Here is a 24,819-nt window from a genome sequence, read left to right as displayed (position 1 = left end):
TAACCCGGTGTTTCCACCCACAGATCAGTGGATATCTTCCATCATCCCATGGTCTCTTATGCAACACATCCTCTCCATTCAAGTCTGAACCTCTTGACCACTTCTGCAGGCTTTAGATTTAAACATTTCACTTGCGTTAAGGGAGAGGTCACCTAACCAAGTGGCCACTGAGTGTGTATCTCACAAATTTTTAAATATACAGCAACTTTCAACTTTTGAGCTAATTCGTGTTGTGCCCAATCTGGTCTGTAAGTTCTGCTTAGCCATCCTTTATCTGATAATTTATTACCCTCAAGCCCCCCCCCCCAAAAAAAAACAAAACAATAAATATATAAATTGTGTGAAACAAGATGTATTTTAAATCTGCAGATGGAGCTTAGAGCAAGACCACAAGGACCAGATGGAAACTAAGGTGTGGAGTTCCAGCAGGACTACACCTGGATTAAGATCCATTCAGGCCTCGTGACTCCTCAGACCATGAAGCGATGCTCCTTGCCGTCATGAGCCATCAGGATGACATTACGGTTGGAGGTCCAGACGAGCCAGGCCAGCTTCAGGTGGTTCTGGGAGCCCGGAGAGGCGGGCTGGATCGGGGGAACCTGGTAGGTCTTAATGCAACGCAGCTGGGGAGCTGAGTTCAACATGCCGATACTTCCCAGCAGACCGGTGTTCATCTGTAGAGGGGAGACGGACAAAGGTTTTGTCAACTTGTGCCCAGCCTAAGACACATATGGCACACACACACACACACACACACACACACACACATACACATCCTCTGCTACTGTCTTGCTTCTTCTCTCTCCCCATCATCTGCTGCTGTCCCTCTCTTCTCTCTTTCTCCAACATCTGCTGCTGTCTCTCTCTTTCTCCATGATCTGCTGTTCTCTCTCCATCATCTGCTGCTGTCTCTCTCTTCTCTCTTTCTCCTTCATCTGTTGCTCTCTCTCTTCTCTCTCCATCATCTGCTGCTGTCTCTCTCTTCTCTCTCTCCGTCATCTGCTGCTCTCTCTTCTCTCTCTCCATGATCTGCTGTTGTCTCTCTCTTCTCTCTCCACCATCTACTGCTGTCTCTCTCTTCTCTCTCTCTCTCCACCATCTACTGCTGTCTCTCTCTTCTCTCTCTTTCTCCATCATCTGCTGCTGTCTCTCTTCTGTCTCTCTCCATGATCTGCTACTGTCTCTCTCTCCATGATCTGCTGCTGTCTCTCTCTTTTCTGTCTCTCTCCATCATCTGCTGCTGTCTCTCTCTCTCCATCATCTGCTTCTCTCTCTCTCCATCATCTGCTGCTGTCTCTCTCTGCTCTCTTCTCTCTCTCCATGATCTGCTGCTGTCTCTCTCTCTTCTCTCTCTCTCCATGATCTGCTGCTGTCTCTCTCTCTCCATCATCTGCTTCTCTCTCTCTCCATCATCTGCTGCTGTCTCTCTCTTCTCTCTTTCTCCTTCATCTGCTGCTCTCTTCTCTCTCTCCATGATCTGCTGCTGTCTCTCTCTCTTCTCTCTCTCTCCATGATCTGCTGCTGTCTCTCTCTCTTCTCTCTCTCCGTGATCTGCTGCTGTCTCTCTCTTCTCTCTCTCCATGATCTGCTACTGTCTCTCTCTCCATGATCTGCTGCTGTCTCTCTCTTTTCTGTCTCTCTCCATCATCTGCTGCTGTCTCTCTCTCTCCATCATCTGCTGCTGTCTCTCTCTTCTCTCTTTCTCCTTCATCTGCTGCTCTCTTCTCTCTCTCCATGATCTGCTGCTGTCTCTCTCTCTTCTCTCCATGATCTGCTGCTGTCTCTCTCTCTATGATCTGCTGCTGTCTCTCTCTCTTCTCTCTCTCCATGATCTGCTGCTGTCTCTCTCTCTTCTTTCGCGGCTGAGAGGGTAATTGTTTCATCTTTAACATGGATCCCAGAGGTCAGTTGTGGAACTGAACAACTATTAAGTAAGTGCAAACTGAGTGGTTCGCACTTACTTGATAGTTGTGTGTGTGTGTGTGTGTGTGTGTGTGTGTGCTTGAGCATGCCTTTTCTGTCTGTTAGTTACCTGCCAAAAGCAGATGTGGCTGTCGGCACTGGAGTATGTGGCAAGGTAACGTCCATCAGGGGCAAAGGACACGGCTGTAATTGGACCCTTATGACCATGGATGTTCTAGAATGAGAGCAAGAGAGAGAGAGAGCTTGATTTGAAATATTTTAAACCTAAACATTTCCCCTGTTCCCTGAAAAAACGTGTACTACAACAAAGTTAACAGTGCAAATCATCACATCATCAGCACAACGATGGTGCTCTCCAAACTGCACTCGGAAAATAGGTTTACAAAATAGAAACTCCAAATGTAAGTTACTGTGAATTTTCTAACTTTAATTATGATTTCAAGAAATACGGATATTCAAGATAAGTGTTTTTAAACAGGACACAACATTACAGATGAGGTTTGTTTTCTACATGATAAAATAATTTTTCCACTCATCTGTGAAGAAGATTTAAAACAACCTGTCTCTCACTCACTGAAAAGAAGGAAGAAATATGTCTCTGACATTGTTGTGGAGAAAAGCTTTTCCAGGAAACACACAGACACGCACAAACACTGACCCTTCCTTCATGTCTTCTCTCACATATGAAACTGGTCGTTGGTTTCAGTCATCATGAAACTGTATTGTTTATAAGGGTGGAGACACCTGCAGTCAGTTCATAAGGGTGGGGACACCTGCAGTCAGTTCATAAGGGTGGGGACACCTGCAGTCAGTTCATAAGGGTGGGGACACCTGCAGTCAGTTCATAAGAGTGGGGACACCTGCAGTCAGTTCATAAGGGTGGGGACACCTGCAGTCAGTTCATAAGGGTGGGGACACCTGCAGTCAGTTGAGGCTGAAGAGGTCACTGAGATGATGATGAAACGTTTCTGGCAATAAAGGTTGTGTCCAGATGAACTGATTCACCTTTCTTTGATTTTCTAACCTGGATTATTCAGCATGCACCAAGACAGTTAAAGGGAAGGTTTACAAGATGGTTGTGAGACCAGCTATGTTATATGGTTTGGAGACAGTGGCACTGATGAAAAGACAGGAGGTGGAGCTGGTGGTGGCAGAGTTGAGGATGATAAGATTTTCATTGGGAGTGATGAAGAAGGACAGGATTAGGAACGAGTATACGTATTAGCGGGACAGCTCAGGTTGGACGGTTTGGACATGTGTGGAGGAGAGATGCTGGGTATATTGGGAAAAGGATGCTGAATATGGAGCTGCCAGGGAAGAGGAGTAGAGGAAGGCTAAAGAGGAGGTTTATGGATGTGGTGAGGGAGGACATGCAGGTGGCTGGTGTGACAGAGGAAAAGGCAAAGAGGACAGGAAGAGATGGAAATGGAGGATCCGCTGTGGCGCCGTCTAACGGGAGCAGCCGAAAGCAGTAGTAGTAGTAGTAGTAGTGGTAGTGGTAGTATTAAACGCCCAGTTTTGAAAAGATAACTCCGTAGTATTTGAGGCCGCCTCTGGTCTGACAGATGCTTCCATTCGCTCCCAGAACTCAGGGGGGAAATAAACCCATGCTGATGCTGTGTGTGTGTGTGTGTGAGTGTGTGTGTGTGAGTGAGAGACACCAGATGTGGTGTGAATAACGTAATAAATGCCAACCCACCACCCACCCCACCGTGAATACCCCCTTCAGTCTAGGATTGAAATTACAGGCTGACACCTTCAGATGAGATTAAGACACCATCGCCCCGGGCAACCGGCCCTGAAATAATAACCCCTCCATGGTGATTAAACACAAAAAATATTCTCGTCTTTTTCGTTCTGTTTTTCTCTGCCACTCCACATCATCCACCATTCCCCTATTTCTTCTTTCACTGGTTATTTTCATTCTACACTTCTTTGGGGAAATCCATTAACTATCACTTGTTGCCCAAGGTAAGACACAGAGAGAGGGGGGTAAGACATGAGAGAGAGAGAGAGAGAGAGAGAGAGAGAGAGGGAAGGGAATAAAAGAGTGACTAAATTGTAGACAGACAAGACCGACAGGTAGATGGATGGATGGCTAGATAGATAGATAGACAGACAGGTGTGTGTGTTATGTATAGAACATGAACCTCCTCGGCAGAGGTAAGAATATTAGAATAACATCACGTTACTCTGCCCTGGCCACACAGACATGACTAACGTACATTATTTATCCTGGTTTACAGAAACCTGGAGGGCTCCCACAGAAACTGGGATACTGTTGCATGTATGCATCTTATCCCAGCTTCTTTTCTTTCTTTTTTTATTTGGGGGGGGGGGTCCCCTTTTTCTCCCCAGTCGTATCCTTCCAATTACCCCACTTTTCCAAGCCATCCCGGTCGCTGCTCCAGCCGCTTCTTTTCCCCTGACAGTGAGACCCGTGGGAGGATCACACTATTCCCCCCCAGTCCCTCCCCCCCAAACAGGTGACCCGACCGACCAGAGGAGGCGCTAGTGCAGCGACCAGGACACATACCCACATCCGGCTTCCCACCTGCAGACACGGCCAGTTGTGTCTGTAGGGATGCCCAACCAAGCTGGAGGCAACATGGGGATTCGAACCAGCGATCCCCGTGTTGTTAGACAACGGAATAGACCACCACGCTACCCGGACGCCTGACTCTGTGTGTGTGTGTGTGTGCGCATGTGTGTGTGTGTCACAGTGGGGCGATCAGCAGATCAATCAGCCTATCAAAGACCAGTAGAGCACACTGAAACCATTTGCAGCACTCCTTACTCCAGTACACCTCACGCCTGAGGACACCTGTGTGTGTGTGTGTGTGTGTGTGTGTGTGTGTAGTGTGTGTTTTGCTGGACTGTGTGTATGTGTTTCTGTTTCAGTGTGTATGCCACAGGACTCCCGACTCCTTCACCTGTCTCACATCCTCGTACAGCTCTCAGATCATGTGACCGACATTTCCTCCAATAAGATGCCGCTTTTATTCCAGAATCTTCTCCATTGCATTTGAAGAATGAAAGAGTGAAAAATGTTAATAATGCTTTGCTTGTGCAGCTGGCTGAGTTGTCCGTGGGGGTGTTTGGTTCGAGTTTTGTCCTTCTCCTCCACACTGAGAGAGGGGGAGGGGGAGGGGGGAGACGGGTTCCTCACATGGAGCTGAACCCGTGTCTCCATACATCTGCTGTCAGCACCGCTGCTGCACTGCCAGAGAGAGAGATGGGAGTTCATCCACATCCTCTTCATATTCAATTAGTACACCCAGTTGTCTGTTAATAGCAACTCAGCAAGCAGCTGACCCTGGAGACACACACACACACACACACACAGCAGTTCCGCTGACAAAAGGTTGTTCATGGTGGCTGATCAAAGTTGTGGCAGATGGTCATTCAGGGACAAGCTTGCTCTGGTTGGGCGCACACACACACACGCACACGCACACAGATGCATGAACACGCACAGATGCACGTGCGCACACACACACTCAGATGCATGAACACACACACACACAATTTCTCATCTATAGCAACACACAAATTTCTCATCTGTAGCAACACACACACACACACAGATGCACGAACACACACATATATACACACACACACACACACACACACACACTTTCTCATCTATAGCAATACACACACATACAGGTGCATGAACACAATTTCTCATCTATAGCAACACACACACACACACAGAAGCAGCCCTGTTCTTGTTTTCATGTTAAAACGTGTGGCTGCAGAAACATTTCCAGAGTGATGAAAAACTTCCAGCTGAACTCTGTATGGAAAGAAGAGATGGAGAGAGAGAGAGAGAGAGAGAGAGAGAGAGAGAGAGAGAGAGAGAGAGAGAGAGAGAGAGAGAGAGAGAGAGAGAGAAGGAACCAGAGAGCAGGAAGAGGAGAGACAGGGTGACTGTATGGGATGAGTAGGGAAATAAACAGGGGAAGAGAGACACATGGAGGAGAGGAAGACGAGAAGAGACGGAAGAAAGGGGGTTTCCATACCAAGGTCCAGTTCTTATCGTCATGACGACCGAGTGTGAAAGATGGAGTGCTGCGGGCAGGCGCTACACCTCAGTCAACACACACACACACACACTCTCTCTCTCTGGATTATCAACAGTCAGTGACCCCGCCTCGCCTCAATGCTTCTCTCCCTTTCCCCTCCCTCTTTCCTCCACTCTCCTCTCTTTCATATCTGTTTCTCCTCTCTCATCCCTCTCTTGGTCCTTCCTGTCACTCCATCTCTCCTTTCCTCTGCCTTCCTCTCCTGTCGCCTTGATCACTCTCTCCTTCCTATCTGCCTCGTCCTGCTCCCCAGTGCCTTTTCACATCTCCCATGGTCCTCTCTCCTCCTCTCTTGCAACTGTTCTTACACCTCTCTTCCTATCTTGCACTCTCTTCTCATTGAAACTCTATCAACACATTTCATCAACCTGGTCACACTGTAGGTTTCTGCCTCACACACACACACCGACTGGATTATCAACAGTCAGTAACCCCACCTCACCTCAATGCTTCTCTCCCTCTTCCCTCCACGCTCCTCTCTTCCATATCTGTTTCTCCTCTCTCATCCCTCTCTTGGTCCTTCCTGTCACTCCATCTCTCTTTTCCTCTCCTGCCACCTTGATCACTCTCTCCTTCCTATCTGCCTCGGCCTGCTCCCCGGTGCCTTTTCACATCTCCCATGGTCCTCTCTCCTCCTGTCTTCCTTTCTTCATGTCTTCCAGTCTCATTGCAACTTGATCAATAAAGTTCATCAAACTGGTCACAGTTTAGCGTTTCTGTCTGACACCAACACACACACAGTGACCTCTCAAAATCACATCTTTTCATATCAGTCAAATAAAATAGAGTTATCAGCTCCACTCCTGTCCTGACTGAGCTCAATCTCTTCTCCATCCTCTATCCTCCTTTCCTCCATTTATATTTTCTACTGCTATTCTCTGTGCCAGGCCGGGGGGTGGGGTTTGCATAACACAGGTGTGAATGGATGGAGTATAGGTGACTGTAGGGGTGGATGATAGATGAATAGATGTAAAGTGGACGATAGACTGGTAGGTGGACCATTTACTGATGGACAGACAGATAGATGATGGATAGTAGACTGTCCAGACAGTCTTCTACATCAGTGTGTGAGAAATATATATATATGTGTGTGTGTGTGTGTGTGTGTGGCTCAGTTAAAATCCTCTTTGTATGCCAGGTTTAGGTTTAGTTGTGATTTTCTACAGCCAGAGGGTTTTGCTTGAATGCTTCACTTTTGGAAATGAAACGTCCTGCAGTGAAACAACTGTATTCAAGTTTCTATGTCTCACAATTCAGCAGGTGAATAAAAAAAAGGGTGCAAAGACTAAATTCGACTAAAATATTTTAAACTCAATGGGGATGCACCACGCAGTGGTAAGACAAACAACAAAGCAGGTTAAAATTGGGTAAACCTTGTTGACAGGACGCGGTATTTAAGAACATAAACTCAGTAATATTTCCTGATGTGGGCAGTGGGAATATTGTGACAGTGTTCCCAATACAAATTTGAATATAACCAATTTTCACTCAGCAGCACATTCCATGTCCAGATGTGCGCTGCATCCATTAAGCCAGTAGTATTTCCACTGCTGACTATCTGATGTCCATCAAGGGACATTCTTGTACACTTGTACATAACGCTTGTACTGTGCGATCAAATATTTTATATTTCAGCACGAAGGAAAGGTGGAAAGAAACTGTTGGATATGAAAAAACAAACCCAAGGACACATTAAGAAACTATAAAAATGAAAAAGAAGCAAGAACACTAAAGGATAGCAAAATCATAAAGCTCAACAAAGAAGTAAACAGTAATGGAAAAGAAAATGTAGAAATGACAACAAAGGGTTAAAGAATAAGGTCATGATGCAGGAAGTGGTAGTGCGCGATGAGAAAATGAAAATACGGACTGAAAGCAGGAGGAAGAAAGGGAAAAAAGTAATTTAAGGAATAAATTCATTCTGTATTATTGTTTATGCCATTTTCTTTGCAAAATTCTCTTAAAATAGTACTGAACAAACTTGTCAAGTGAGTGTAGCCAAGGAAACAGCCCTCTAGTATTTCCACTGTCCATCATCCGGCACTGATTCAACAAGAATTTCCATTTTCAGCAAGTAAATTATCCAAAGGTTCATCAACTAGATTTTCCAGTGTTCACTAGTACGTCTGCCAGATTGATCCATTGCCCAATAGTATTTCATCAAGAGATAAACTGAAAAGCACTTCCATTGTCACTAGCACAAAGAGAACGACAGAAGCATTTGTTCTGCCAGAAAATTCCATTATGAAATATCTTCCAAGTATTTCCAATTTCCATAAGAAAAAAATCTAAAACAGCTAATATTTCTATTGTGTGAAAATAATTATGGAGCGAATAATGCACGAGTATTCCCATTCCCAAATAAAGCAATGACAGCAATAATATCGTCCATATTCCCATTTTTTGCTCAGAATTCCTCCAGAGATTAATCCACAAGTTTCCATTTTCCCCAGCAGAACGTATCCTAGTGCTCAAATGACTCATGTTTTCATTGCAGTATCATCCAGAGAATAAGGCACCAATATTTCCATTCCCGAATACACGGTCGAACACTGATTCCATTTCCCACCCATAATTACTCCAGAAATTCACTAGTACTCCCATATTGGTATTATAGTCCACTAATACTTCCAGAGAAAAACAGAATTTCCCCAAAAAAATTGATTTGCTAAAATTAAAATTTTCCCAGTGATATGTAATTCAAAGATCAAATGTCAATCAAAGAATCATCCAGAAACCAGTCCACAAGTATTTCCATGTTCCCCTGTGAATAATCCAACTGTATTCCAATTGAGAAGTAAAATTCCACCAAATGATACAATTGTATTTCCACTGTTAAATATGATTCCATCCAAGGAACAACTGACTAGTATTTCCCCTACCAAATGCAAAGCTGTTAGAAAAATCACTGACTAGTATTCCGTTATTCACTAGAGAAAAGTCCAGAGGTTAATCCACCAGTATTTCCATTATTGAACAGAATTTCACCCAGTGATTAGAGATCCCATTGTCAGATTTCAGACAGAAATTTGGCCACTATATTCCAAAATAGCCAATAGCTTGAAATCTCGAGATTCTGAGACTAGTAACTGCTTTGTAAAATAGAACTCCACCCTTGGGATTAGTTGATACCCATCGAACTTGCTGAATAGAATTTAAAAAAATGTGTGCGCAAGTAATCCACCAGTATTTCCATCATCCATAAGAGGGTCATTAACCGATTAATCCACAAGTATTCCTGTTGTCAACTAGTTAATCGTCCACCGACTAATTGAGTCCGATTTACTAAAATCAGTAAATCATTCACGCAATGATTTACTAATAAGCCCATTTTCCATTCCGTTTCTGATCCAGAGAATAGACAAGCATTTCCTTTTCCAAAGGTATGTCATCCAGCAAGTAATCCACTAGTATTTCCATAGCTGGTTTTTATCTGATCCGGATAGTTACTGACAAGGAATCCTTATTTAAATAGTGGGTTGCCCATTAATGAATCAAATAGTATTCCATAATGCACTTACGTACCTTTTGATCCAAAGACTCATTTACTAGCACCAAATGACTAGCTCCCTTACAACGAGGGATTTGAAAATGACAGATGTCTGCCAACACGCTGGACACCCACTCCTTTTCTTATTCAGGTTTGTCCTGCTCATTTTGATTTGTAGTAGTTATTCATGCTTAACAATCAAGCTCACCACTCGATTAGAAATTACACATAGCCCCTTTAAAAACTTTCTTACTTCAGAAGACAAAAAAGCAAAGGCAGCCCTCTGGTGTGATTGTAAAAGACAGCATTTTAATGGGGGGGAAAATGCTGTCACTAAGTTTCTGAAAGTTCCAAAAATTAGCTAGCAAAAATTTGCTAAAAGTACCAAAAAAGTAGTCGTAGTAGCAGTAGTAGTAGCATAGTAGTAGTCAAAGTTGTAGTAGTATCTGTAGCAGTTGTAGTAGTATCTGTAGCAGTTGTAGTAGTATCAGTAGAAGTAGTACTAGTAATGGTAGTAATAGTAGCAGCAGTAGTAGCAATATCAGTAGTAGTCTTAGTACTAGTAGTAGTAGCAGTAGTAAGTAGTAGCAGTAGTAGTGGTAGTAGTAGTATCAGTAGTAGAAGGAGGAGGGGAAGGAATAGCATTCATAATGGTAGCCATTGTGGCAGTAACAAGAGTATTGGTAGGAGTGGTAGTGTGGCTATCATTATCAAGTGTCTATAAAAGGTTTTAGAGGTGATTTAAAAGTGTCTTGTTTTCATCAGCCTGTAATACTACACACTGCCTTACTGAAGCTTTGGGAACCAGATAGCAAAGACTTCACCAGCTGTTGTCTTCAGATGAAGACTGATCAGAAGAGCGTCTTCTGAAGAAGGCTGGCCCACAGTACAAGATAGCATTCAGAACATTTTGGGCCCGATTCCCCGCTTCCGACTAGTCCTGATTTTTGATGTTTCTAAAGATTATCTTTTCAGATTCTCCTGTGGTGGGATGTTTGTTAAGAGTGTATTTTGCTTTCCCTTATCTGCTCGGAAACCCACCGATTTCAAATCGCAGATATTAAACATGTTCAATATTTAAGACCTGATTTGATCCGATATGTGTTTTTGTTTAACCTGTGCTATTGGCAGGCTTGGCATACAACACAGGGATGCCAGTACGCCCGAGACAGAGTTAATCTGCAATTGGACTTCAGGTTCTCCACATGCAAAGGCGATCTTCCGCATATTCGATCCGCTACACAACCAATCAGCATCGCTTCTCCAAGAGGGGGACGATCACCAAAAGTGAGACAAGGAAACTTAGAAACCAAAAATGACAACATGTGTCTGATAAGGCACGTAGAAACAGACAACAAAACACAATTAAATCAATCTTAATGATATCAGTTTAGGATAACAGTCACAGCGATGAAGGAGAAGACAGGAAAAAAGAAAAGGAGAAAGAACTATCCAGATAGTGTACCAGGGAGTGTGTGAAGCAGATGCCAGCAGTGTGTATGTACGCACATGTGACAAGGGCCCTCACAGTGGCTGGGCCCCAGAAAAGTTTTGGGCGGTCCTGCATGTGACATATCCACTATATGTGCATGTGAAGTGTTAGTGCACAAAATTAATCTCAATTAATTCTGGTCTCTGAGATCCGCGACTTATCGTAGCGCCTCTGAACAGCAGACAGGCTCTGCAGCCACCCACAGGTCCAGCAGTCGTACAGACAACCCACGACCAAGAGAACAGCTGGAGTGCAAAGCACAGCAACCCCAGAGGAACACTGAGCCCACAGGGGGGCCAGGAGCCCACAAAGCAACAGCCCCGCACGCCCCTGAGGAGCACAAACCAGTCCCGAAAGGCACAAGCTAGCACACAACCCCCAGGCGCACCTCCACCATCAAATCCCCAGGCACAAAGTGCACCCGCAGGCGTGGGACCCGAGCCATGGACAGCAAGCACACACCACCGGCCTGGAGCTGGGTCCCGCGACCGAAAGACCGATGTATCGCCAGGACCGCCCACCCAGCCGGCAGGCAGGGAGAGCCTCCCAATCCCCTATCTTCTACTGTTGGGAGAACCATAAGGAACACTGAGCATGCAGCCTGTGAACTGTCACGTGGGAAAGACCGATAGCCAATTAGGAGCTAAGCTTCATGAAGTGGTAGAAGAGAAACACAACAACAGCCACGGCGGCATCTGCAAAAGTCACGTTCGATCCAGGATTGATTGCGGGACATTTAATAAAATATTAACTTTTGTTATAACAACACAATATAACAACTGCCTAACAACATCAGGCAAAGGGACCGCCGATGGAAACTAGCCTATTAGCTAACTCGGGGACATTTACGTTTGTTTCGAATGTTGATTAATGTAAATTGTCCCTTCCCAAATAAACGTTTAAACTTTAAACAATTACTTGTTTTTAACTGTTTTGATGCGATATCTTTATCAGGTATGAAAATCTCCCTCAGGTCATTTATTATATCTAAAAAGCTTTGAATAAATACATGAATATTTAGGCATCAGTTTAAGATAATCTCCAACTAAGAATTTTCCCTATCACCCCAGTGGTGAAATGACCCTCCCTTTGGAACAACGGTCTGTTATTAGAACAGCTGATCTTTTCAGCTAAATTTTGCAAATGTAAATTTGTCCATTTCTGGTTATTTGTAACATTGGTCATCTTGGAAATAAGGACCGTTTTCCTGTTACACTCGTTGTAAATCCCTCTGGAGAAGAGTCAGCTAAATAACTGAAATGTAAATGTTAACATCCTTAATGTTGGTTGATTAGAATGTTGATTTATTTTTATCAAGAAGAACATAAAAAAAAAATCACTCCACCAACAGCGGTCCAACACATCTCATGGTACATGTTTTGAGTGTGAATCAATGAGAAATAAATTCGAGGTCACTGAAAGGATAAGTAGACTATCATCTCAATGCCATTGGAATACAAGAAATTAAATCTACCATATAAATTCTTGACTATTAATCCTTTTCACCTCACTCTCAACATCTTCAATTTAAAGACCACATGAAATGAAAAATGTATTTTCCTCCATTTTACCCTTTTTATCTGCACCGAGTTTCCATGTAGCACATCCCACATGCCAAAAGATTCACAAAAAACGTTTTTTTATTTGTGGTTTAAGAATCCTGTATTTTTTCTTCTTCGAAAAGGCATCAAATTCATAGATACATCTCTTTGATCGTCCTGAGCATGACATTAAACTGCACCCTGGGGCTCCCTTGAGCAAGGACAGTACCCCACTGGCTCCCCCTGGCAGGTTAACGCTGACGCTGATGGCAGCAGGTCAGTGGATGCAAACTTCAATAAGGTCAACGGCTTGAATTACACGTTGCTTGGTGGAAGATCTTTTTCAAGACAACAGCAAGGGATGAACAGTCTAGCAAGGACCACTGCGGACCCAGAAAGGGAGTGGCGACACTACTGGGTATCAAACAATTAGCCTTCACATCACATCTCTTTGCACATGTGGATGGGCATCTAGAAAATGTACATATTACTTTGATTTATAAATAAATGCGCATGTCCGCACCTTGCAATATCAGGGAAGCAGTTGCATCTTTGGCTGTTTGCATCCAAAAACACTCTTTCCTTTCCCCAAAACTCAGTGGCTACGAAAACAACGCTTGGAGTTAATTCCCATTAAAAGCTCATAAATTAAATGGACCACCTTATCAAATCCCACCTCAATGGTTCATTTCTTCCAGATATGCGTCACACCGTGGATGCTAGTGATGCCCTAAATGCCATTTAATATGGTCTTTAAAAAGGTTCCATACCCCTCTCTTAACCAACACAACTACAAAAGCTCAGCTTATTCTCTAGGATCCTGATTAATGACAAGATCTCCCACATCACTGACAGCCAGTCTTAACGAACACAAACAATTGTACAGATCAGGTTGGCTGGCGCAATACTACCAACATGAGATTTTTAGCTGTTTCCAAATATGATGGTTAGAGCATAGCGCTAGTTGTGCTATGGTTAGGGGTTCGATTCCTATGGCATCAACACAGGACAGGATGAAGAGTCAGGTTCCACTGAGTCCCCCCCCCCTTTTTCTTTTTTGGTAAATATGTCTACACATGGAGGTATACTGGATGACAATAAAACAGCAATACCATCGGCAGACAAAGAAGGCCCCACGAGCAGGTTTCTCAAGACTCTCAATATGCATTTAATCTAGCAGGATTCCCCAAGACCTATTCAAAGACATGCAAAGTGTAGGCTACTCACCAGCTGAGTGTCTCTTGCAGCCCACCATTGTGTGATAGTACATGCAAAAGTAGTTTGCATAGTTGCAAAAGTTGGTAGGTGTTGATGACAAAGATGCCCTGATTAATGTAGTCCAAAGCAAGTACTGCTACTTGGGCTGGGCAATGTATAAAATCTTCAAGATATATTTGCATTTGCAATGATTTTGTTGGAGAAATAAAAGTAGGCAACTTTGTGAATATTGCAGTGATCTTGATGTGCTTTTTATGTGGCCAAATGAGTTTCCTTAAGACAGGGCCAGTTGCAGTAATCTCCTTGTTCCATGACTATGAGAGAGTTGGAGTCCTATTCTCACCTGGTCAGGCCTCTGTATACCTTTGTATAAATATGTATTTATATAGCATTTATCATTTTTAAAGATGATTTGTCACAGTGTATGCAAGTTTCCAGAATGTGATTCGGCCAAGCAGGTGTTAGATTAGTCTGTGTGTGTACCTGACATTTTCCTGTACGGACGTCGTAGAGGGCAACAGACCCCTGCCGAGCCCCAACAGCAATCCGATGACTGCGATCACAGTACCCCACCATATAGAACCTATAGTGAGACAACAAACAAACATATTAACTAACATTAACACAAACAAAAAAACCTCCACATCAAAATCACATGTACAGGAGTGTCGCACAGCAAGCAGGCGAACAGTCCTTCAAGGTGAAGATACAGGTTCAGGAGAACACACAGACGGTTATCACTGGGTTCTCACCAACACATACGGATGTCCATTATCTAAGCCAGTTATCCCCATCGGGGTGGCAGGATGCTGGAGCCTATCCCAGCAGTCATTGGGCGGCAGGCGGGGAGACACCCTGGACAGGCTGCCAGTCCATCACAGGGCCGACACACACACACACACACACACACACACACACACACACCTAGGGACAATTTAGTAGTACGGCCAATTCACCTGACCTACATGTCTTTGGACTGTGGGAGGAAACCCACGCAGACACGGGGAGAACATGCAAACTCCACACAGAGGACGACCCGGGACGACCCCCGAGGTTGGACTACCCCAGGGCTCGAACCCAGGACCTTCTTGCTGTGAGGCGACTGCACTAACCACTGCGCCACCGTGCCGCCTGCCTTCTTCCAAGAACAAGCGAAACACAACGGTGCACACACAGCATGAGAATTTGTTCAGTTATAAACACACACACACACACACATACACACACTAATGCTGACATCTGTCACCTGAGGGCTGACCTCTGATCTCTGACATCACTGCAACCCCCACCAGTCAACAAGCCTTTACCCTTCCCCCTTCATCCTCATTAACTTTATCAGTAAACAAAGCTTGTTGATATGCACAGCTTTGCAGAAATGCACACAAACACACACTAAAAACAGACAGACACACACAGCAGTGCAGAAACATATACACATCACACACAGCTGTACAAAAACACAACAGCTGTTCAGAAACAAGCACAAGTGTACATACACACACACACACACCACTCACTTGCAGATAGCAGGGAAGCACTCCTGCAGTCCCTTTTTCTTGACCAAGGAGCCTTCAATACAGTACATAATGATATCCATGACCTAGAGGAGGGAAGAGAAGAGGAGCGAGAGGAAGATTGAAAAAAATATTAACGAAGTGTAACATCAAAAGCTTACAGTTATCTAACAACACTTAATAACACGTATATATTCACAATAATGGCCGTCCCCAAAGACACAATTGGTCGTGTCTGCGGGCGGGAAGCCGGATGTGGGTGTGTGTCCTGGTCGCTGCACTAGCGCCTTCTCTGGTCGGTAGGGGCGCCTGTTTGGGGGGGGGGGAATAGTAGGATCATCCCACGCGCTACGTCCCCCTGGTGAAACTCCTCACTATCAGGTGAAAAGAAGCGGCTGGCGACTCCACATGTATTGGAGGAGGCATGTGGTAGTCTGCAGCCCTCCCCGGATCGGCAGAGAGGGAGCAGCAGCGACCAGGATGGCTCGGAAGAGCGGGGTAATTGGCCAAGTACAATTGCAGAGAAAAAGTGGGAAAACATCAAACAAAAATGATCACAAGATCGCTGTGTTTGTTTGCTAACTTTTTTTTTTAAATGTCAGGATAGCCAAGGCACACCAGTTGGGTTGAAAGGGACTGAGACAAGGAACAGTGTTAATCATAGGCTTCAGGGGTTACTTATGTAGAGAGAAAAGCAGAAAGGCAAACTAAATGCAAAGAAAATTACAAGTTTCCTTGTGTTTAAGTAGTTTATCATGCCGCTTGCAAAGTATGGCTGCGTAAATTGAAAACTTGTGAAAATCGTAGCAGTATTGCCACTCTGGCGGCATTTCAGAGCTCTACATTAAATTCTCCACAGAGAAAGACTACCACTACTACAACTACTTTTGGCTGCTCCCGCTGGGGGTAGCCACAGCGGGTCATCCATTTCCATCTCTTCCTGTCTGCTGCATCTTCCTGTCACACCAGCCACCTGCAGAACTTTGAATGTTGGTACTATGACATCATAGTACCAACATTCGAACTTCTGACTCTCACCGCCACACTCCTAGCCTTCCTCCTCTCCCGCTGCCTCTGGACATGCCGTCCCCCTCTCCTTCCCCTTCACCCAGCAGTAGCATAGTTTCTGTCGGTACCCTAATGGCCAACAGTACCGGTGGTGGTCATTGGTAAACTGGGCCTCGACCGATCTGGTATGGACCCTGAATTATGATCCACATATTTGATTTGGCAAAGCTTTATGCCGGATGCCCTTCCTGACGCAACCCTCCCCATTTATTCGGGCTAGGGACTGGCACTACGAATGCACTGGCTTGTAAAACCTCAGTGGCTGGGTAAGACTACGTGGCTGGGTAAGAGAACGACTACTAGAGCTTAAATAGTTTCTAAGCTGACTCCTGAGATCACCTTGAAGATAAGACCGAGATCAAACTCTGCGTTTCTGACAAGATGACACAGCCTTTCTGATTGTTCTCAATGATTTAGAAGTTTTTTGCTGGTTGTTTATGAACTCTGGGAATCTAGCTCTTTTTTTTGGAGCGCCTGAGGTCGAAACGTTTTGACTCTGAACAGAAAAACGTCTTACATCATCAGCACTTCATCTCTGTTGTCTAATCAGAGGAAAAAAGAGGTGGGGCTTCTCCACCGATGTGTTTGCAACGAAGAAAACCCCGACTGGCTACTAGGTCCGCTCTACCCATCCGACTCATTATCACTTCCTTATTGTTGGCAAGCAGTGTATTTATTTCCCTAAAACATGGAGGAGAGCACTGGCTTTAGCTCATTTGCAAAGCTGACTGACAGGTAACTCTGTGGCTGCCAAGCAACAGCAAGACACCTCTCACTGCTGAAAAGACATCTGATGTGATCGGGATCAGACGGTTGGGGAAAAAGTAGCCAAAGCTGGCACCTTTTCTTGATTTCTGTAGGGCACATTATCCGGATAATATTCAGGGTTGGAAACCCTTCATAAGAACCATCACATCCTTAATGATGTTCTTAACTCAGCTAGCAAAGGGTACTGGTGCCTTCTAAATACCACGCCGTATAATGTAGTATCACTATAACATACATAATAAAACATTTCTTACCTCTACCAGCAGGTCAACAACATCGCCAGGCATCTTTTCAATGAGGATGTCGATGACTCTGAGGATCTCGGTCTTAGCTCTGGCCAGGGTGGTGGTGTGAACGTTTTGCTGTGACTGAGAGTTGGCCTGAGCCGCGTTGTAACGATGAACCTTTAGAGAAGAACATTGAGATAATATTCATTCATTCACCCATTATCCAAACAGCTTATCCTTACTCAGGGTCGCAGGATGCTGGAGCCTATCCCAGCAGTCATTGGGCGGCAGGCGGGGAGACACCCTGGACTAGCGGTCTGTCCATCACAGCCCCCCCCCCACACATACACACACACACACACTCACACCCACGGGCAATTTAGAATGGCCAATTCACCTGACCTACATGTCTTTGGACTGTGGGAGGAAAACCACAGAGGACGACCCCCAAGGTTGGATGACCCTGGGGCTCGAACCCAGGACCTTCTTGCTGTGAGGTGACCGCGCTAGCCACTGTGCCACTGTGTCGCCAAACAAGTAACATTTCAGACAAATTGAATCAATCAATCAAATAACATTTTCCTGATACAGGGAGTTATGGTAAGTTACAATATTATCAGTAAATCCATTCAACTATTTTGTATGTGTGTGTGTGTGTGTTGCTGTGTGTGCTCACTATGTAACTATGCATATAGTATGTGTGTGTATGGATAATACCTACGTATATCATTACACAGGTGGGTATAGAAGGTGTACTCTCACCTCTCTAGCGATGGTCGTGATGAAGGCGGGTGGCCGGGCAGTGGCAATGAGAGAGAGGGCATGACGGGCTGACCGAGCAGAGTCAGCTGGAGGGTTTAGTGGCAGACCCATGGTAATACTACAGACAGAGAGAGAGAGAGAGATCAAATCAAATTTACATCAACTTGATTTTTTTACAACTGTATCGTCTGCATATGCAGATAAAACAATTCATGTGTTAAAATCAGGTAAACACAGACCAACAATATAAGGGTGAAAATTGTGCAACAAGGGTTCCATTGAAAGTGCATAGCGCACACCCGACATTGAGCAGCCTTGTCTTATACCGCTAACGCTTTGAAAGGTTTGCACAACCATTAATTACCATTAACTTTCAGTACTCTCAATATCTTGCTACAAAAGAAAGAGAAGGAGAGGGAAAGATAGAGGAAGAGAGGGAGGGAGAGAGAGAACAAAAGAGAGGGAGGGAGAGGGAGAAAGAAAGAGAGCTTAGCAGCCAAACTAATAAAGCAACAGAAATTTTAAAAAAATGCAAGACTTCAAGAAGGTGGGAGACATATTTGGGAAAAGAGTTACAAAGAAACTTAGAGCAAATATGAGAGAGAGAGATGAATAAGCGAAGACATGCGTGAAAGAAAAACGTGAAAAAAGGGGGAACATAATAGAGAGGGATAGACAGGAAGCACAGAAAATAAGCTAAAAATTTGAGAGAGTGACAGAAAATAAGAATGAGGATGAGGGATAGATGAATGGGGGGGGGGGTAGAGATACTCAGTAATATATGGAGTGAAGAGATTAGCAGGCAGCTTATAATGTCAAGGCTGGGTCAATGGAAACCATTCACCAGACTACAGCATAATGGTCTCCCACAATGCAACAGGAATTAAAGACAGACTAACAGCTGGCCCCACAACCCTATGGGTGGTGTGTGTGTGTGTGTGTGTGTGTGTGTGTGTGTGTGTGTGTGTGCGCGCGCGCGTGCGGTGGTGAGTGTCATCAGAAGAGAGAGAGAGAAAGCACCATTTTAACAGTTCATTCAGTAGATGTGTGGAGTGATGGGTTACTGGATGGCGGGGAAGTGGAATTAACTGTAACAAGATGGTGCAGTTTTCATCTTCCACAACTGATATTATAAAATCAACATTATGGACAATTAATTTGTTATGCTACACAATGCAGTTAAACACATCAGTGAATACAGAATGACAATGGTTATGATGGTTTTCCACTAATTATCCTAACCCTATGATTCATCATTATAATCACCACAACAATGGTTGGATGGATTGATGATCAAGTGGGTGGATGGATGAAGGGATGGATGGATGGTAAAATGATACAGATGGATGGATGGATGGACACAAGTAGGGATGGGTGCCGACACCTGGTATTAAATGGGCACCGGTGCTAATTTTAAATTTAAGGATTGGGGCGTCCGGGTAGCATAGTGGTCTATTCCGTTGCCTACCAACACGGGGATCGCCGGTTCAAATCCCTGTGTTACCTCCGGCTTGGTTGGGCGTCCCTACAGATACAATTGGCCGTGTCTGCGGGTGGGAAGCCGGATGTGGATATGTGTCCTGGTCGCTGCACTAGCACCTCCTCTGGTCGGTCGGGGCGCCTGTTCAGGGGTGGGGGGAATAGCGTGATCCCCCCTGGTGAAAATCCTCACTGTCAGGTGAAAAGAAGCAGCTGGTGACTCCACATGTATCAGAGGAGGCATGTGGTAGTCTGCAGCCCTCCCTGGATCGGCAGAGGGGGTGGAGCAGAGACCGGGACGGCTCGGAAGAGTGGGGTAATTGGTCAAGTACAACTGGGGAGAAAAAGGAGGAAGCAATAAAATAAAAAATAAAAAAAGTTACGCTCTGTCCAGACCTGACAAAATAAAGCAATGTTAATTCTGTTCTTAATTTTTTAGCAAAACGAACCAATAAGAGTACCATTAAAGTACCGGATCGGTAGTATTGTAGTATTGTTAAGAGTTAATATCTAAACAATACCCACCCCTAGACACAAACATAGACACCAGTTCTTGTGAGGACGTTTGACAGGTGAGTAAAAACAGATCTGTCTTCCTTATTTTCACACACACACACACACACACCAATCAGCCAAAACATTCAAACCACTGACAGGTCAGTGAATAACACTGATCATCTGGTTACCATGGCACCTGTCAAGGGGGGGACATATTAGTCAGTAGTGAACAGTCAGTTATTGAAGTTGATGTGTTGGAAGCAGGAAAAATGGGCAAGTGTAAGGACCTGAGCGACTTTGACAAGGATCAAGTTGTGACGGCTAGACGACTGGGTCAGAACATCTCCACACCAGCAGGTCTTGTGGGGTGTTCCTGGTATGCAGTGGTCACTACCTACCAAAAGTGGTCCAAGGAAGGACAACCGGTGAACCGACGACAGGGTCATGGATGCCCAAGGCTCACTGATGAATGTGGGGAGTGAAGGCTAGCCCGTCTGGTCTGATCCCACAGGAGAGCTACTGTAGCTCAAACTGCTCCATGATGACACCTGTCCACCACCCAAAGCGTCTACAATGGGCATGTGAGCATCAGAACTGGACCACGGCGCAGTGGGAGAAGGTGGTCTGGTCTGATGAATCATGTTGTCTTTTACATCATGTGGACCGCCGGGTGTGTGTGTGCACTGTTTACCTGGGGAAGAGACGGCACCAGGATGCACTATGGGGAGAAGGCAAGCGGGTGGAGGCAGTGTGATGCTCTGATCAATGTTCTGCTGGGAGACCTTGGGTCCTGGCATTCATGTGGATGTTACTTTGACATGTACCACCTACCTAACCATGGCTGCAGACCAGGTACACCCCTTCATGACAGCAGTATTCCCTGATGGCGATGGCCTCTTCCAGCAGGATCATGCCCCCTGCTGCACCTCACACATTGTTCAGGGATGGTTTGAGGAACATGACGAAGAGTTCGAGGTGCTGCCTTGGCCTCCAGATTCTCCAGATCTCAATCTGATCAAGCATCTGTGGGATGTGCTGGAAAAACAAGTCTGATCCATGGAGGCCCCGCCTCACAACTTACAGGACTTAAAGGCTCTGCTGCTAACGTCTTGGTGCCGGATACCAGAGGACACCTTCAGAGGTCTGGTGGAGTCCATGTCTTGATGGGCCAGAGCTGTTTTGTTGGCATGAGGGGGATCTACACAATATTAGGCAGGTGGTTTTAATGTTTTGGATAATCGGTGTACACACACACACACACACACACACGGTGGTTCAGTGTGTGAACGTGCCAACATGACTGCATTCACAGCACAATATCACACTGATATTATCCAGTCAATACCACGCAACACGAGCACACGGCACACGTGTGCGCACACGCGCACAGGCGATCAAACATACACACTGCAAGGAGTGCAGGTATTGATTTTTGTGTGTTTGTGTGTGTGGAGGGGGGTAAAAATCTATTACCTCAGTCACACAGAGAGAGTCACTGCTTGACACCTACCACTATACGTATGTGCCCTTCTGAGTGAATAACCAGCCTACTGACTCACTGACTGACTGACCGACTGGTTTATTGACTGGCCGGCCGAATGACCGACTGCCTGGTTTGACTAGCTGGCAAAATGACCACATGACTGGAACACCGACTAGCTGGTATATGGGCACACACACACACACACACACACACACACACACCAGGTGTAGTCAGCGCTACATGATAACTGACAGCTATTTCACAAACAGAAAATCTAGAGACCCTATTTCTGCACAGCCCCCCCCCCCCCCACACACACACACATATGAGGTGTAGTTAGCGCTACATGATAACTGGCAGCCATATCAAATGACAGTGGACCCTGATGAGTCAGCAGGAGGCGATATCTTAAGCGTGGGTCCAGGCCCGTAGGAGGGTCGCAGTGAGATCAGAGGCAGCTCTGATTTCCTATGGAGAAATATGTTTCGTGACTGTGTGTCTGTGTGTGTGTCTTGACGGTGAAAATGTGAGTTCTTCACAAAAGTAGCTTTCTCAAATCTCTGCCTATCGGAAAAGGATTATCACGCACGGTTGCTCATGTCTGCATGCGTGTGCGCACGCAGACACACACACACACACACACACACACACACACAGCTTCAGGGAGTGTGGCTGTGAACGGCTGGATAGATTAGGGACAAATACCCTTGCAGCAAGTCAGCTGCATGGAAATAGACTCTCTTTATATGCAATTGTGTGTGTGTGTGTGTGTGTGTGTGTGTGTGTGTGTGACAGCATTTACCAATACACATGATGTGATACTGGTGAGAAAGAGACTGTATGTGGATGTGTGGTTGAGTGGGTGTGAGAGTGCGAGCGGCAGAGAAGTGAAAGTAAGTGCAGAAAAGTGGCAAAGGAAAAGTGACGGTAAATGCGGGTGGAGCAGAGGAAAAGTGACGGTAAATGCGGGCGGAGCAGAGGAAAAGTAACGGTAAATGCGGGTGGAGCAGAGGAAAAGTGACGGTAAATGCGGGTGGAGCAGAGGAAAAGTGACGGTAAATGCGGGTGGAGCAGAGGAAAAGTGACGGTAAATGCGGGTGGAGCAGAGGAAAAGTGACGGTAAATGCGGGCGGAGCAGAGGAAAAGCAATGGTGAATGCGGGCGGAGCAGAGGAAAAGTAACGGTAAATGTGGGTGGAGCAGGGGGAAAGTGACGGTAAATGTGGGTGGAGCAGAGGAAAAGTGATGGTAAATGCGGGCGGAACAGAGGAAAAGTGATGGTAAATGCGGGCGGAGCAGAGGAAAAGCGATGGTGAATGCGGGCGGAGCAGAGGAAAGGTAACGGTAAATGTGGGTGGAGCAGGGGGAAAGTGACGGTAAATGTGGCCGGAGCAGAGGAAAAGTGATGGTAAATGCGGGCGGAACAGAGGAAAAGTAACGGTAAATGTGGGTGGAGCAGGGGGAAAGTGACGGTAAATGTGGGTGGAGCAGAGGAAAAGTGATGGTAAATGCGGGCGGAACAGAGGAAAAGTGATGGTAAATGCGGGCGGAGCAGAGGAAAAGCGATGGTGAATGCGGGCGGAGCAGAGGAAAGGTAACGGTAAATGTGGGTGGAGCAGGGGGAAAGTGACGGTAAATGTGGCCGGAGCAGAGGAAAAGTGATGGTAAATGCGGGCGGAACAGAGGAAAAGTGAGGGTAAATGCGGGCGGAGCAGAGGAAAATGTTAGCAGGAAGTTGTCAGTCTGGCAGTAAATGTACAGTACAGGCTACAGTGTGTCGGTTAATAAATGCTGCAGTTTCTCCAGACCAAGAAAAGTCTTGCCCGTTGTTTCCCCAACTGCAGGAGAGGTGAAGGGGGTTCGCCCTGGCAAACATCTTCCCTGTGCTTCCACTGAGCAGCAGAGGCTAACAAGACGGTCAACTCTGAATGTCGAGTCCAGACGAACTGATTCAACTTCCTGTGAGTTCCTTACCTGGATTACTGAGCATGCATAGATATAACACGTTCAGGGTTTTCCCTACTATTATAAGGCGTAGGTGCAGCACCCAAGCCATTTTGGGCACCACCTAAGCTGAATGATTGTAAAATCAATGTGGACAGCATCAAAACTAAATGACTTTCCCCAGATCTAATGGTTCTAGTTTGTCTCCAGTGGACTTCTTTATGAAGTTTTGTCTTTAAGGTTTTTGGGTGTTTATTTATTATAGTGTGCATTTTAACTTCTGGAGTGATTCTGAAATGCTGGCTCATCTAGAACAGAGTAAGTATCATCTTTCTTGCTTAATAAGTTGCTATTAGTCTTATTCCAGCTGCTTGAGTATTGGTCCTTTTCTCTATACATCTGCTGCTGGTTCCTAGTGGGATCTTATTCTAGCTGTAGCTGTTTTTCATCTAGTGTGTCCTTAAATATTTCTTGTTGCCCAGCTGTTTCGACCGAGTTATCATTTCATCTTATAAATCTATTCCTTGATAACTTACTGTTTGCAGCTTTAATAGTTTTGTGTGAGGTTTGATAAGAGTTTTACGTAAGTGACCAGTTTCTGGGCAATAGGCCTACTTTCATTTTAGCTCTTTGGCCAATTGGGTGTTAAGTGGCCAGGGTGTGACCTGGACTCGTGGCAGATAATTAGCAATCAGTGTTCTTTAAATCAAGGCTGCTACTTGGAAGCGTCAGGCAAACAAGCCGAGGGCAAACAAGCCGAGACTGAACAAAAGCTAGTGTGAACAAAGGCAAGCGCGACTTTTTCAAACCAAGGCTTCGTCAAGCAAGGACTGCTCTTTTTAGATCCGGTCAGTCATCTGTATTTTGTGTACCTAGTATGGACTATGTGTTTCCTTCGCATTCCTGTCCTTTCCTCTTCCCGGGGCTGGCATAGACGTTGGGTCACTCCTAGGCGCTGTGACCCTACCAATCTCATCTATCCCACTCTCTCCACTCACGTTGAGCAGGTGGTGACGGGAGGGCTCTGGAATTGCCAGTCTGTGGTGCCGAAAGCTGAGTTTATCTCAGGCTACGCATCCTTGCTCTCCCACAACTTTCTTGCTCTAACTGAGACCTGGATCACATCAGAAAACACTACCACGCCCGCAGCTCTGTCAGATGTGTACCCTTTTTCTCACACTCCCAGAGCTGGGAGGCGAGGTGGTGGTACTGACCTGCTAATCTCCCCGAAATGGAAATACTCTTTGTTTCCATTCCACAATTTTCTCTGCCCTCTTTTGAATTTCATGCTGTTACTGTCTCTTATCCAGTCAAACTCACCATTG

General features: G+C 45.4%; 1 protein-coding gene across 1 annotated transcript in view; it reads right to left on the bottom strand.

Moving 5' to 3' along the window:
- Positions 1-336: 336 nt before the first annotated feature.
- LOC130122149 (WD repeat-containing protein 7) overlaps positions 337-24,819 on the bottom strand; it is a 176,473-nt gene continuing 151,990 nt past the window's right edge. Inside the window, exons 22-27 of the mRNA XM_056291190.1 lie at positions 18,092-18,209; positions 17,357-17,506; positions 15,270-15,352; positions 14,236-14,335; positions 2,033-2,137; positions 337-674 (exon numbers count right to left, since the gene is read on the bottom strand). Coding sequence (XP_056147165.1) covers positions 471-674; positions 2,033-2,137; positions 14,236-14,335; positions 15,270-15,352; positions 17,357-17,506; positions 18,092-18,209 — 760 coding nt within the window. The 3' untranslated portion in view covers positions 337-470. The remainder of the gene's footprint in view (positions 675-2,032; positions 2,138-14,235; positions 14,336-15,269; positions 15,353-17,356; positions 17,507-18,091; positions 18,210-24,819) is intronic.

This window comes from Lampris incognitus, chromosome 12 (assembly GCF_029633865.1).
Source record: "Lampris incognitus isolate fLamInc1 chromosome 12, fLamInc1.hap2, whole genome shotgun sequence".
NCBI classification, from domain to species: Eukaryota; Metazoa; Chordata; class Actinopteri; order Lampriformes; family Lampridae; genus Lampris; species Lampris incognitus.
Note: the sequence above shows the minus strand (reverse complement) of the source record. Positions and strands in the feature narration are given on the sequence as shown.